General features: G+C 36.0%; 1 protein-coding gene across 9 annotated transcripts; it reads left to right on the forward strand.

The window, feature by feature from the left end:
• Positions 1-338: 338 nt before the first annotated feature.
• Positions 339-14,192, forward strand: CEP44 (centrosomal protein 44). Of its 9 annotated transcripts, none has more exons than XM_039700324.1 (12): positions 339-637; positions 1,422-1,504; positions 2,116-2,258; positions 2,859-3,006; positions 3,933-4,079; positions 4,975-5,082; positions 6,507-6,650; positions 7,008-7,217; positions 9,794-9,863; positions 11,722-11,849; positions 12,102-12,139; positions 12,936-14,192. In XM_039700324.1, the coding sequence occupies exons 3-12, from the start codon at positions 2,170-2,172 to the stop codon at positions 13,042-13,044; spliced, it is 1,191 nt and encodes a 396-aa protein (XP_039556258.1). In that variant the 5' UTR covers positions 339-637; positions 1,422-1,504; positions 2,116-2,169; the 3' UTR covers positions 13,045-14,192. The 9 variants fall into 9 exon arrangements, 8 of the variants coding, with proteins under 8 accessions (XP_039556258.1, XP_039556257.1, XP_039556262.1 ...); XM_039700325.1 differs by lacking the exon at positions 339-637 and adding an exon at positions 966-1,094; XM_039700323.1 differs by lacking the exon at positions 1,422-1,504.
• The last annotated feature ends 1,608 nt before the right edge of the window (positions 14,193-15,800 follow it).

Consider the following 15,800-nt stretch of genomic DNA (forward strand, 5'->3'; position numbering starts at 1 on the left):
TAAACACTCTCCACTTTACAGTAACTGAGCCTTACAGCTGCTGATTTGCAGCCACGATTATTCCAACAGGAAAACGTTCCTTCCTTCGATGCAAGCCCATCGAAGCTGAAGTTTCGTTCCTAGCGGCTGTATTGCAGCCGAGGCCCGCTGGTCCCCGACCCCGTAAGGGGAAAACCCTTCAATCCCGACTCCGGGCAACCGGGCCGGCGGGTGGAGGCACAGCCCGTCCCGCAGGCCCGGAGCCGCCCCCGGGAGCCGAGGCCCGAAGCCGCCCAAGGCCGCACCGCGTCCCGAGCGGCTCCACAGCCGCGCCGCCCCCGAGCCGCTCCTGNGCCCGCCTGCGTGCGAGGGCCGCGCCGGGCGGGAGGGGCTGCGCGGGCCCGGCGGCGGGGACAGGCGGACAGGCCCGGGGAAGGAGCCTCGGCAGGGAGGCCGAGCCCGCCGCCGCCCCGACTCCTGCCCGGCAGCTCTGACGTCCGCTGTTGTTGCTGGAAGTGACGTCCGCGGGGAGGGACGCGCAGGGAGCGGAAGTGCCCGTCGGGCTCGGCGGCGGCAGATTCGGTCTGCGCCCGCCGCCTCCGGGAGCGGCTGCGGAGCCCGGCGCGCTGCCAGGGAAAGCGGGGCTCCCGCCGCACGGGTGAGCGTCAGCATCGCTCTCGGGGCGGGCTCTGTCCCCGCCGTGCCGGCCGGCTCCTAGCCCGGGCTCTCTGCGGAGGCGGCGAGCTCTGGGCAGGGCCCGGTCTCCGGCTGTGGTAGGGGCGAGGAAGGGCGGTGGGCAGCTGGCCCCGGTGCCTCTCTGGCGAGCTCGCCGCAGCCCGCCGTGCCGTGTCCTGGCTGCGACACGCGTTTTTCCCGCTGGTGCCCAGGGCAACCAGCCGAGGACGCGCAGTCCCTTGTGCCCTTCGCTGGTGAGCCGGTGGGCACGGCGCCGAGGTCCCGCATTTGTCGGTGACGTTTGTACAGCTCGGCGGAATGCTGCGATTTCCCCCAGCTCCCCGCCCTGCGCGACAGGAGAGCCTAGATCCAGTTGGAAGAAATCAAAAGTCTGGTTGTTGGGCATTTCAAAGACAGCGTTTACAGTGTTGACATACTTGGTAACTTGCTTGGGGTAGTTTTTTTAGTTTCTGTTTGTTTTGGTATTTTTGTTTAGTTTTTTGCATTGATCCTTTGAATGTCATACACAGTTTTGAGAGCTGTTCTTTGAGCCACTTCCTCAAAGCTCTATATTGTCTCTTTAAACTTTGTTATACTCGATTTTATTCTTGATAGCTAGCACCCTGTAACTTCTGCTATGGATTTATGCAGACAAAAGCTATGTATCCTATTTTACTGTGTGCACCTTCCCAAGATTTGCTGCCAACTTGACTGTTACTTTTATGATCTCGTGTAGTGATAGTAGTTACCAGTTTTTACATCCACAGGTCCGGTGTAAAAAGAAAGGATTGTTGATACATTTGGAAACAACCTATATATGATTAGACAAAATCCTGTGAGAGTGTCTTCTGTGAGTATTTGCATTGCAGATTAGGACTTCAGTTTTATGTCACGTTCTTTGATGTTTGTCTTAATAGCTATTTAAAATTGCAAAACCACAGAATGGATCACATTGTAGCATAATGCAGGAAGCATAGCTGCCTCAGTTTTCAAATAATTGGTTAAACTTTTCCAAGCTTTGAAAAGTAAGTATTGTGTACTTCTGTTTAGTGCAACCAATAACCCAGGACCTAATGATTAAAATAAAAGAACCTGATGATTAAGTAGGAAGAAAATCCTTTTAACAAGGGCAGAACACATAGGAAGAGCCTAATCTTGAAGATTGCTGATAGAAGCACAAGAAGCACCATAGAAGCACAAGAAGAAAAACACTTTCAACAAACCTAGCCCCCTGTAAATGGAAGCTTTAAGTGTTTCTTGAGACCATAGTTTCATTTATAGGCTGTGTGACCGTATCTCTTCACTGCTTGCATTGGTAGGCTTCAAAATAATTGTTTTGTAGCAAGAAAAGAAATGTAGTGAAGATAGTGGCAGGTAATTATCTCCCAGGTTCTAGCAGAAAGTTGAATTTAAGTGATTATTGCATTTTGTAATTTTTGTGTACATGCTTTTTTTGAACAGATGCACTTTTTTACGTTTATTTCATAATCTGAAAGAAGACTAGCGTTTGGAATAATGGCAACAGGAGACCTAAATGGAAGTTTAAGAAAAATCGAACAAGGACTTCGCTTGTTAAATTATCCAAGAGATGTGGATTATACAGTGTAAGTGTCAGTGTGAAAGCTTATGCCAATGCATGATGACAGCAAGATGTGTAAACAAGATATGTATAAGTATTAGCATTGCACCCAGTGATAAGCAGAATATGACTGGGAAGTTGGGGTGTGGTCTGTGTGAACTGGAATATAAAAGTACGCAGTTTTGCTCTTCTCAGCAATTCCTAGAACAATTCTGGGCTGTATTACTGTCTTGCTCCTCTTCTGCTGTTCTTGTCTTTGTTTTGGCTAATCTCACCGTTTGGATTTCCTTGGAAGTGCTTGCAAAACTTCCTTCAGGAAATTTCATCCTATAAAGATTAGAAACAAAAAAAAAAAAGATCTGAATGTTGAGCTGGAAATGCTGGTGGGCTTTAGACTTGACAATGTTTAAATTATATTTAGATCACAGAAACATTTTTTTGAGCATTTTAGAGATAACAGCAAAGATGGCTGAGTGAGAGATGTCCAGACAAACAAGCCTTAAAATGAAATATATTTAGATAGAACATTCTGTGTATTTATTCCTTTCAGGTTAAATGTTGGAATTCATGTAATGAAAAGCTTTTGTTACCTTCTGCTGTGTAAAATACTTTTGTTTCTTTATAGGTTAGTAAAGGGTGATCCAGCTGCATTTTTACCTATCATCAGCTATTGTTTTACATCTTTTTCAACTTGCATAGCAGAGCTTTTGGTAAAGTGTGAAGTGGAACTGACAGCCAAGAGTGACTTGCGTTTTATCGAAGCTGTTTATAAGGTATCTCTTCATGTTCTTTGCTAAAGAAACATGGGTTTGAGTACAACTTCACAGAAATTAAACATTTACTATGAGCTTTACTAGAAAGCTAAAGTTTTTGGTTGTGATCATGAATTCTAGGTCTGTTAGGATTTAAGGTGAGTAGTAAATGTGCAAGTTTTTGGGTTTTAATGAAAATAAGAATGGGTGGTGGTAGCCAAATCTCAATTTTGAGACATTTGCAGAAACAGTAATATTGTTAGATGTTAGTTTTGAAGAACACAGAAATGTTTATTGGACAATAAGATTTATAGAAGTGACCTTGGCAAAAATCTTAACCACCAAAAAATCACAAGGAACTCAAAAAATTGTAATGTAAGCACAGTTTAGAAATACAGATATTTTGAAACAATATGCCATTTTAATACATAAAGTTGAATATTAACCTTTTATAAATCAGAATCAAATTCTTAACTGATTGAAAATAATTTTGAACTATCCTTAAAATATACAAAAGCATGTTTTCATGAAAGGTGGAATGATGAATTAAGAAATAGTGTCTTATTCAGACTGGTTTTCCGTCTGAAAGGCTGCTTTACAGGCTTCTGTGGGAGCCTTATGTAGCCCTCTGATGTATTTGTTGAGATTAATGTACTTTTTTTTGTAAATTCACTTTAAAATGTCTTAAAGTTTCTTTAGTATTAATTTCTATAGTCAGTTATTTCTTGAATCTTAAGACTGTGAGTTGAAGTTTACAAGAGTGATGTGAATGGTAGAGGAGAGATGTTTAAGGCCTAGTTAAAAGAAACAGCTGTTTATTTATTGCTACATATAAAAATAATTGAATGAAAGACAAGATTGTAGTAAAATAAGAATACGGGCATGCCATTTCTACAGCAAATTGTGAGGTGATTTTTAAAGTGAAGTAAACTCTTATTTTGTTGCAGTTTCTTCGAGATCAATTTCAGTATAAACCAATTTTAACAAAAGAGCAGTTTCTTCAGGTTGGCTTTGCAGAAAGAAAAATGCAAATTGTTTGTGACATTATCAACTGTGTGGTGAAGAAACATAAGGAGTTGAGTAACTCTAGTAAGGTACTGATCAAATGGTTACCTTTTCTATAAGTTTCTTTTGACGTGTTTGGGGCTGCAGATAAACTGGTCTTCAGCTTCTATTTGAAGATGCAGCATTGCTCATGGACCAAATAATGGAAACTTAGTATGAAGTTCCATTGTAAGATGCTTGAATGCTTTCATGAAGCTGCCAATACTTTAGGATAAAAAAAAATTAGAATGTAGTAGTAGACAAAAAATTAGAATGAAGAAAAATCTAATTGTTGTTTTTACAGTAAGTTATATATTTTCTTTTACACTTCTTGATGCAGTGAACATGTGACTTAATAAACTTTTCAGATAAATTTAAAGGCAAAACAAAATCATCTCATATGTTGAATTTCTGTAACAATTCAAAAATGACACTTTTATTTGTTTCTCAAATCTGATTATTTTCATTAACAATACTTGTAATGGCATTATTTTTTATCAGTGTGTGTAGTGTGTTGGTCTCTGTTTTAATGAAAGGAATTTCCAGTCTTTATATTTTAAAGGATTTTGTTTCCTTTGAGGTTGTAACAAGTCTGCAGGACTTTTGCATACTTAATTTGTCAGTTTTGAAGACATAACTACATTTTTAAAATTTGTTTTACTTTCAACTCTGTTGCAAGTTGTCTTTTCTATTTATAACCATCTATTGATGCAACCTAGCATAGGTAGTAATGAGTATAAAAGTATGGCATTTACTTCTGGATCTGTATTCTCTATAAATAGGGGTCTTATTTAATTTTTTTTTAGATGTTATTGTACTACAGAGGTTTAAATGTGTTGTGTGGGGACGCCATGAAATATTCCTGTCAGTCAGTGATGGTATTAGAAAGTGGGATGTGGAATCCTGAAAATTTTCCTGTGTTATTTTTTTCTGTTCACTTTGGAGGTTAAATCCCAAACGAGAAAAAAAATCAAACCTTTTAAAATTGAAGTATGGTCAAATTGTGGTAAAGGTCTTGCTGATCCAAGTCGCAGTGCTCTGAATTCCAAACAGGTATGAAAATAATTTTTATGTTTTATGTCTAAAGGTTAGTCTTGTTTGTAGTAAGTCAGGCTCTTGCTGTAATTTTTTTTCTTTCATTTAAGTTTTAATACTTAATCAAACTAGTTTTGAGGTGGGCTGGTGTTTGTTTGTTTTTCCCCAAAGTGTGGTTGGCTGAAATAATATCTGAAATACAGAGGATGTTGCCTCTCTTTAACTGAGTGGTTGATCTCAGAGTCTTGCTGGTAATGACCTAGTGCTGTTGTTAGTGCAAATTTGAATTATATCAAGTGTAAGGGAGAGCAATGGAAAAAGATACAATGGGACAAAGAAGTTGTATGGTGTTTGAAGAGTGAAGTGTGCTTGGCCTAGTACGTGTTTTCAACACAGCTTTCAAAACACTGTTTGGTGTTTTATCTGAATCTGTTCAGGAAATTTTCATAATGTAGCATTCCTTGTGGCTTTGGTTTGACAAAGGTAAAATGATTATGCATTAAGTAAAAATGTCTATACATTATGCCACTCTTGACATGTGAAGGAGGCAGCTTTCCTGATATTATCTGCTAAAAGGGTGCAAAATAAAATTGTAGAAAACTTTTAGGTCTATGACTGCCTGTTAATAGCTGGTGGTTTCTATTTGTAAGGAAAATACTGCTTTTATCAAGGAAAACTTCATGAAGAAAGTATTTGGAATGGCTTCTCTATCTTTTCTAGTTGTTTAATAATAGCACTGAATGGGATAGATACATGTGTTTTAAGAATTCCCTAGCAGAGGAGAGTTTCAGCTTAACTAAAACATTGAGGAATCTGTCCATGTTAAGATGCTGCACAGAACTAGTAATTATGCATTCTTAATCATTAAGTATTTCATCTTGTGATAGTATCATAAGATTTAATCCACCTAGTAGGAATTGCAAAATTTCTCCTTGTTTTCTCTAAGGGAAGCCTTCAAAGGAAACTAATTAATATCTCATAGGGCTATTTTGCTGACAGTTGTCAAGAAGAAGGAAGAATTCTCATCTTCCTAGTTAAACCTTTTTTGTTCTTAATGTTTTAGTCATGGTTTTGATGTAGAAACTGTCCATACATGAAATTCACTGTAGGTAATAACGTATTTTTCAGTCCACACTTAGAAATCTAACAACCTTTAAATTAAGGGAGGACTTTGAAGTCTTGATTACTGTTTATGGAAACAAGGTACACAGTATATATGGTAAAGTGCATGCATATTTGTTTTACAGTTCCTTCAAGTCTGTGTGATTTTTAGAAAAATTAAACTGCCTGCTCTTCCTTTCTGTATTTTGTAACCAGTTGGGATAAGATAGTTACATTTAAATAAATATTGAAATAGTAGATCTTATGTGTTATTACTTTGCTAATGAATTGAAATATTCTTGTTACAAATAACACCAGCACTTTGTTTGTTTGTTTTTTAGCATACTCAGAAGAAGCCTCTAGTCGAACGGCACTCAGGAAATGAAGTTAGTCGTGATCTTTGTCCACTACCTCTTCCAGCACAGGGAGAGACTGAGGAAGAATTGTGCCCAGATCATGATATTGTGGAAGTTAACTGTGAACAAGTAAGAACTTCTATTTTAAGATGTCTTTTTATTACAGGATTTGTCTAAAATGATAAAGGTTTTTACATTATATCTATGCTTCAGGAGCATGCAGCTGATATTTAATAAATGTATTGAAAAAGTTGGAAAAAGGAAGTCAGTTAAATTGTACTCTCTTTCAAGACACTTTCTGTCAACAGCTTATTTTAGAAGCTGTGTTCCCTGAGTAGGCTTATTTTGGTAATTCTGCAAAAAAAAAAATTTCTAATGTAGCAGGATGTGGCTACTGAACTTGAAAATTGTATTTAATTTGTTTTATCAAGCTATGAATTGTTTCTGTTTTGAAATTAGAGGATATGTTCTTATCGGTATTTGCAGGACATAGAAGAAAACTCACAAATTGAGTTTTTGAAGAATCAGCTTGCAGATTTCCAGGAAAAGCTTAATAAGCTAGATTGGATGGAAGATAAACTACAAGTTTTAGAAGAGAAGCTGCAAGGAAAGGTGATCATAGATGAGAAGGACTGGAATAACTTACTGAATCGAGTTTTGCTTCTTGAAACAGAACTGTTGTTACAATCCAGAAAGGTGTGTTAACTTCTCTTTTAATTCTATAACAAAAATTACCCAAACAGTCTTGTTGGTCTGTTTCTGCCCTCCCTGCCTCCTGATGTGATTTTTTCACTGGTTTTAAAGGTACAGTCTGAATGCAGATGCTGTTTATGAAGTTGATGGGGCTTTTTTCTTAACTGTTAAATTCTATTCTCAGAGACTCTATGAACCAAAGCTCTCCATCCGTTCTCATTAGCAATGATTCAGTGTCATTTTATTTACTACTAAAGTTATAGAAGAACGTTTTTGAACATGGACTCTTCATTCCCTACAACAAATAGTGACAAAAATAGATGGCATGCACAGTGGAAAATACAGGGTTAATCAAAGAGTTATTTCTTATTTTTAAGAAATGTGTAATTTATGGGTCCTTGACATTTCTAGTCCAATCAATGGGGTTTTTTCTCCTATTCCCACTCTCTTCCTCCACTTCCTAATTTTTGTCACTGATGTTCATTGCACTTTTGAATTTGGCATGGCAAATAAAGCCTCTTGTTGCATTAAGACTGGGTTATTTTTCATGTTGTTGAAAGTTCCTTGTGTGCACATTATGTACTTTGATATATGTACACATGTAAATATTTTGAGTTGCAGTGAACCATAGCATCACTTTGAAGTTAGTCATGTGATCCAAAAATTTTATTCTCTCATGCATCTTGTGTATCCTTCAGATACTGTCAGATGCTTTCCAGAAGTTGAAAATCCTTGTGGAAAATAGTTGATTGATGTTGCATTTTTCTTAGCAGTTGTAAAACTATTGAATTTGTTCACAACCAGGAGCCCTGTACATTTTGCTGACCCCACAAATTTGAAAATGCTTCTAATACTTGTATTAGAATGTTTGATAATACTTACATGTTTTACTTTGTGCCTTGCAAGTGTAGTGGTTATGCTAAGTCTTGAAATAGACAGGTGTTCAGACTGATCACTAGGTTATTTCTAAAAGCTGTAGCTCAATTAGTAAGGATAGATAGTCTCAATCACATAAAAAAAAAGTTTTAGGTCAGTAGTAGCTCATGTGATTTTACCATCTGAAACCAGATTCTTATAGATCAGTAGACGTGTATCCAAATAATACCACCAATGATAATGGTTTTTTTCTGGCAGCAGTCTCAAGAGGCCTTCAGGTGAACAGCCACAGACAGTTTTTCTCCTGTTTCAAATGTATTCTTTTCAAGAAATTACTGTAGCACATGGGAAAGCTCATGTTTCAGACTAGACTTGTTCTTTTGTTTTTAAAATTTGGTTTATTACTGCTTCACTAACATGTTTATTGCAGTTGTTCATATGGTTGGATCAATATTTGGAAAATGCTCTCAAAAAGTACTCAGAAATTTCCAGAGATAACTATATTTTTGTACTGCACGTTAACGAAAGAATTCACCTGCAGAAACAAGTTCAGTTACAGTTTCTGTGGCATTGTATATACAAATATATAAGACTATCTATGAAAGAATTCACCTGCAGAAACAAGTTCGTGGCATTGTATATACAAATATATAAGACTATCTATATGTATGCATAGTCTTCAAAGCTAACTGTTTTGCAATAGACATTTGAAAACTGCTAAGAAATAATCCTTTGGGCCACAGAATTGCTGCTTTTTTGTTTAATGAAATTGCATCCAAGTCGTGCTTCACACATACAGAGACAGTTCAGAATTACTCCTCTCTTACTCTTGCACTTTACAGGAAATTTTTGGCATCTAGCCAACATAACAGGAGCACTAAGATCTGTCTTTTGCTGCTGCCAGAGTAGCAGCAGCTGTGCATTTAAGCTCTGGGAAAGTCTGAAAGCTACCAAATCCATTTCAATGAAAGGAATTGAACAGACATAGTCTATGCAGATTCTATTTTTGTATTTTTTAAGAGATAAGAGATTAATACAGTTTTTTTCCCAGAATTTTGCCATATAATACCTACTATTTCTCCTTCATTCATTTATTTGGGTGTAGTATTCCTCTGTTAGCTGATGTAGCTACTCCAGTGTATAAAGTGACATATTTTGGAGGCTGCGATGTCAAATCATAATGATAACTCATTGGTAAAAAAAGTCTAGATGTTGTTTGAGTGTTGCATTTTTTCAAAAATACTATTGTTTCCTTGCTTATGAACAACCTTTTTAAAGTTAGATCAAGTTAAACTGAGAATGTTTCTTAAAAGAGCCCTCTCTCATTTAGGAGCCTGGGAAACCAGGCAATGGCAACCAGTGTTGAGATGAAATGATTAGTACAGGCTAAGAAAATTCTGATTGTCCATTCTACTCATAAATGTGTTATATGGACTGTATTTTGGCCTGGTTTCAACCTCTTCATGAACAGCAATATTGATATTTAAAAAAAAAAAAAAGCCATTATATGGATTGGTTTTTTGACAAAGTGCATTTATAGAAATGTTGAATTTTTTTCGTCCTGTGAAGATGTTGGTACAGTGCCAGCATATCTGGATGGTGTAGCAAATACATGCATACCAAGTACTTACATATACTTTTGTTCAGTCAGAAGATGATTTAAACAGGGTGTATGCCTAAAATGCAGTAAACTTGTATTTCAGAGAGACTTACCTAAAGACTTCAGCAATATAAATCAAAAAAGAACTTCTAGTAGCATTCCAGTTTCTTTTGGTGAGTATTAATGATTTTCCTTTTAATTAATGTAAATATACTAAACACTTCTTGCTAACCTTGACTAAAATAGTTTAAGTAGGTAACTGCAATTTAGTGACCTCTGAATTTAAAACTGCAGATTAGAAGTTAACCTCCTCATCATTTCAAGTTTCTAACTTATTTTTTAGATGATTTAATTACTATAGCATAGTAAGTAATAGTTTAAAATAGCTACTAAAAATATCAAAGATGCAACTTTAATTAAGGTTCTGTAACTAAAGCTATGAATAACAATACTGTCTGTCAATCTGGACTTTAAAGCTCTTATCATGTTTTAAAAATGCGCTGTTCTCAAGCACAAATGGAGTTCTTTTTGCTGCCACTAATATCTTTTAGGTTGCTGTTTTCTTTTTTAATGGGGCTCAGACAAATCATGATTCATAATCTTTGTTGGTTTTCAACTCACTGCTGAACGTTTTCTGTATTTCATCTCTGAAGCAGTTAGCAGCTGTCCAACTGGCATTTTTGATAAACTTTCTTGTTTTGAAGCAAAAGTCAAAATCTTTTTCTTCCCTTTCCAACTTCTGCTTAATTTTGATAATCTACAAGAAGTAAATGAAACAGATTTGAGTGGGAAAGAAGTTAAAAGCACTGCTCAGGCCATGAGTAATTCTTCTGTCTTCCTCAATGGTAGCTCTTAGCTCTATTAGCTCCCTCTGTTCTCTTCCTTGATTTGGCCTGTTTCCCTTGTGGCAGCTGTTATTCCTACCACCGGTGGTAAAGAGGATATTCTATTTTCCATTCTCACATATTAGGCATTTTTGTCCAGTGTTGGGCTTTTGAATTGTAATTAAAAAGGAGACACAGTAATCCAGTTTCCATGGAAATTAGGAAGGCAGTTCTTGGTTCTATCAAAGCTTGTTTTTATCCTGGAGTTTCAGAAAAGAGACCTTCATTTTACAGGACTCAGAAAGCTTGCAACCTGTTTACTTCTGTGAAAGTTTAGTGGTGTGTTACTGACACTTAAGGACTTCGTAATAAGTAAACAGGCGGGTTTTTGAAAGAGAATTTTCAGAGTCCCCAAATTCTGAATTTTTTATTCCTGCTTTTCTAAAATTCAGGAAATTTTAGACATAAAAGGTATGAGGACAGTCTTAACTCTTTTATCTGAGAGTATAGTACTTGGAATCCTTTCAGGCTCTTTTTGGTTGTAGCACTCTTCAGAAATCACAGCTGTACCAAATAAAATATTATTAACTTTAGGTATTTAAATTTAGGTATTTAAAACAGTTTAATATGAATTTTAGATACAAAATGGTGTAGCTACGTTTGTTCCAAAGGTATGATATATAGATGGTGACTTAATAAAAAATGGGTATGGGAACATGTGTGTTTTCAAGATACTAAATTCTCTTCGCTGACAATAATCTAAAATGGCAAAGAATATCACAGCCTTCCAAATGAAAAAAAAAAGACAAAAATTCTGCTACTTAGAGGACAGCTTACTTAGCACAAATTGAAGACATGTTTGAACTGGTGGCTGTTTACAATAAAAATAATGTAAACTATATGTAATTACTATTAAATGCTTGGCACTGTAATCAGATCTTCATAAGTTTTGGTTTTACTCTAATCTTCTTAGTAATCTTTGGAATTTGCTTTTTGTATATTAAATATATTATACATAGTGTCATATTGCACTTGTTTTAAAAAATGAGAAGCCTGTTTTGGACTCTCTAGTAGCTTTTTCTTTCCCCTCTCTAAACAATGCATTCTCTTCTGTTATTGCCTACTGTAAATCAAGTTATTTGATAGCTGACCTTGCAAAAGAGAGCAAAAAGGCAAAGGTGACATAAAACTGAGCATTTCTCTATAGATACAGAGAGGAATGAGGAGATGCCAGAGAGTCATCTTCAGTCGTCTGGATGCAGTTCACTGTTATCCACAGACCAGTCTCCCAAAGACATGGCCATTAATTCTCATGATCTGACAGACATTTCAAAGGTAAGTAAAGCTGGTGAATGCTTGGTTGATTTCCTTTGAGGTCAAGAGAACAAGTAAGCATTGGTTTTAGTTGTATATACTGATAGAAAAACAAGGAAACTATGCAAAACTACATCTAGGTCTGTTTCATAAAAATACTTTTCATATGTAAACAGTGCTTAAAGTCACATTTTCTCTGAATTTAAGTTGAAAGTACATCTGAAGAATGTAAGCTTTGAAGAGTTCACTAACTATGTTGCTTTTAAATTGTAGGAGACAATAAGACAAAGAATGGAAAAGATAAGTAAAATGTAAGTAATAGGAAAGGGCAGCAGGAATTTATTTCCCAGGAGGGAGCTGTGCTGGACTGAGGCACACAGAGAATGTACATATGTGTTCCAAACCTCAAAGGTCTCTGCATCAGGTGTGGCATTTCCTTATGGCTCTACTGGATAATAAATCCACTTACAGTTTTGTATTTGTGGGATGAATCACTGTTTTGGTTTCTAAAAAGCAATAGAAAGCACTCTTAATAGTGTTAACTAGAGATTAAAGAGTGTTTAGAATTTCGTTGATAAGAAATAGGAATATTATTTATTTCTGATTGAAATTCCCTGGTACTTGCAATTTTTCTTCCTAAAAAATATTTGTTATCTTAACTGTTTTTTATTATTTAAGGAAAAGTAAAACTAATTTCAGCCTAAGCATTATAATAACTGTATTAAGATCTATTTGATATTAATTCTGAGATCTAGAATAAAGTTTTTTCTTATATTTTTATTATACTTGAAGAGAAATGTATTGCTTTACTGTGTTTCTCTAGCAAGAGATTTCTCTTCTCTAAGCGTGTGGCCTATAAAAAGCTGTAGCCTTTTCTGTGATTTTAATTTTCTTGTGTGGGTTACTTCTTTTTTTGTCTTCTTGAGGTTTATTGATATGTGGTAGGCATTTAAAATAGAAACCAATTGCAGAGGAAAAGGGAGGGATGAGAGAAAACGTAAGGGGTCATGTTGCTTATTAGTATTTTGGATAATTAGGAAGTTAAAAGCCAGTCAATTATTTTGTACCCTGTTTTATTAAGTGTATGTAAACAAAATTTATTTTCAGAATTGAAGAAACCTTCAAATTGTTCAAAATGCCAAGCCCACCTCTAGGAATACCTGCAAGCACAGGTCTTCAGACCTGGTCTCTGCAGACCTATGGATACCCGAAATAATCTGTATGTTTATACAGTGTTCAATTCTTAATATATTGAATTTGTAATGATCACCAGTGCCTTTATTGCTTTGAATAAATATTTTACTCATGCATCTGTGTATTGATTCCCTCCCCACAACCACAATTCTTGGTTTTCAAGACTGTTCAAATAGCTTCTTCCCCCCTCCTTGCACTTTTGTAAATTGAAGTCATTACAGCAGTGTATTCTTGTGTTGACATTTGTTAGCAGTGTGCTAAGTAATATGTTTTCTAAAGTGTGGGCTTGGGGACTGTGGTTTACATCCTGTTGGAAACATTCCAGCTGGAGCTTGCATATTACACCCAAGAGGCATTCTTACATACCATCTTACCATCTGTACTGTTGAATAAGTCTTAATAAAAAACTTACATACACAGTTTCAGATACGTACCTTTTTTGTTGGGTTTTTATTTTTAAATATAAGTTTTCATGCTGAGCTGGAGAGCACCAACACTTTATGGCTTCCATTAACACTGACAAAGTGAGGGTCAGTTTGATCCTAAACACAAAAATGTGCAAGTAAGTCTACAGACTTTGACTGCAAGAGATGTGTTGAGTGTTTTAGTGCTCTTACCCAACACATTTTAAGACCAGCAGCACAGATGGAGACCAGTCAGTATACAAAGAAACACAACATTTTCATTATTTGAAGCCATATTAAGATTTCTGTTTAGAGACATAAGTAGATGTTAGACTTCCATAAACATATGATCAAACCAAAGATGTGTGAGGCTTGATTAGATTTATTTAATTGTTTATTGCTTTTCCTAAATTGGTAGTCTGTCATATCAAGGTTCCTTTGTGTTTTAATACTTCACTTGAAAAGATTTTTGGAGTTTAATATTACAGACCAATCAGAATTTTTTGGGGGGCAGAGTTTGCAGATGAAGGTAAAAGCAGCTGTTTAATATGCTGTAAAAAGTGATTTCTATGTTTTACAATAATTATGATTTTTTTTTTCCTATAACCATATGGAGTATAAATGGACTTTATTTTACACAGAAACAGAAGAGCTTGTGACGATCTGTTATGTTATATAAATTAGTTCTGGGGTTTTTAGACTTCTGGGATTGGACTTACTTTTTCAGTTGTTTAAAAATAAAAGAATGTATAAAGATTGGATTGTAGGAATGTGTTTTGCTCCTTAATTGAAAATAGGCCTTGCAAATCACTGTTCTTTATTCTAACAATGAAATGAAATGAGGTTTCCATCTAAATGTAAGAACAATTAATGTCTTAAAATAGGACTACAGCACCATCTTGTGGAAATCTTTATAAAGTCATCCAAGAAGTAAAAATTAATATTTGTCTGCTTTAAGTCGCTATGATCAAATATTTTGAATAATCTCTCTCTTACTTTTCCTCTTTGCCTTGAAGTCAATGATGCTTTTATGTTCAGTGAGATGTTTATTCTCTGTGATATTTGATAAAGTTTGTGGCAGGAACAAGAGGAATGACTTGTTTATTGATGTCATGGAAAAAATGAGAAGTGTTAGTATACTTGATTCAAATTACAGAGATAAATTCAAATTTATCATTGAGTGAATCTGGAGAATGCTGCAAGTGTTAGAAAAAACTCTTTCTCTGTGTGTGCAATTCAATATCATCTCTATTTAGTGCTATAAAATTGAAAAATCCTAAGTTGTTCAAATATTTACTTCTTCCAGCAACATACATAGTACTGAAAAGCTAAAATCAAGGATAAGGAAAAACTGAAGTTTGAGCAGTGCATTATTGTCTTGCAAAGGTTAGTTCTTCTGGAGAAACGGGAAAGGAAGGTGAACAAAGTATATTAGAAGCTACTAATTGTGGAAATTATTTAGTTACTTTGTATTACAGGTGCTTAAAAATCTTTACTAATCCCTAGTGAACAGGTCTTGAAACAGCCTTTTTCTGTCAACTACTTGTTTTGTTAGGCATTATTGCAAGCAGTTGCAGTTGTAATATATTCTACCTTAAAATTATTTATTTGCTAATTATTTACAGTTATCTTTTCAAACACTTTATACCACATATAGTTTCTGTTCAGTTTTTTTTTTTAGGATCTTTTTTAACTGTGTGGTGAAAATAACTTACAATCCTCAGACAGCAAATTATGCTTCCTCAGGAAAAGTATTATATCTCCAAAAATGGTTTAATGATAGTGTTTTGCCTCTGCTATCTGTAAGCAGATTTCTGTGTGATAGGGATCTGTGTTGTGGTCTTTGCAAGATACTGGGGATGATGCACTCTTGTCACCTATGCCAGATGAGCAGTCAATACAAGGATAGTGGTTAAAACACTTTTAACTTGAGTGACCCAAATGGGGAAAAGAAGTTGTTCCAAAACTGTGATATTCCTTCCCCTGAGCATCGTATGGCTTATTTAATGAGGAGTAGTAAAGTTAGTATCTCTGTTTAGGCAATGTGACCTTATCTGATAGAAAAAAGCTGTATCAGTCATTGCAAAACTCATTCTCTTTAGACAATTTAGAGCAGATGCTTGATTTGGAAGTGGTGAAGCTTTTTATTCTCTAGGAGCAAGCTGCTCTAGTTACAGGTTCACAACAATTAGCAGTAGGTGTGGAGCACTGATGTTCTAATGCAGCATTGTGTGTTGGTTTTCCTCTCCCCTTTCCCTATGCAGTTATTTTAAAGAAAACTTACTTATGCTGTAAAGCAAAATCAACAGAAATATAATTTTTCCAGTGTTTGCTGTAAAGCAAAATCACTTGTTAGACTCAAAATCAACAGAAA

The sequence above is a fragment of the Passer montanus genome, unplaced genomic scaffold (assembly GCF_014805655.1).
Source record: "Passer montanus isolate IOZ18808 unplaced genomic scaffold, ASM1480565v1 scaffold14, whole genome shotgun sequence".
In the NCBI taxonomy this organism is placed as follows: domain Eukaryota; kingdom Metazoa; phylum Chordata; class Aves; order Passeriformes; family Passeridae; genus Passer; species Passer montanus.

What these genes read in the sequence shown, in the direction of transcription:
- CEP44 (XM_039700324.1), top strand. Translation starts at nt 2,170, where the DNA reads ATGGCAACAGGAGACCTAAATGGAAGTTTAAGAAAAATCGAACAAGGA. An exon ending in AGTTGAGTAACTCTAGTAAG is followed by an intron (nt 4,080 to 4,974) that starts GTACTGATCAAA and finishes TTCACTTTGGAG; the next exon opens with GTTAAATCCCAAACGAGAAA. An exon ending in GTGCTCTGAATTCCAAACAG is followed by an intron (nt 5,083 to 6,506) that starts GTATGAAAATAA and finishes TTTGTTTTTTAG; the next exon opens with CATACTCAGAAGAAGCCTCT.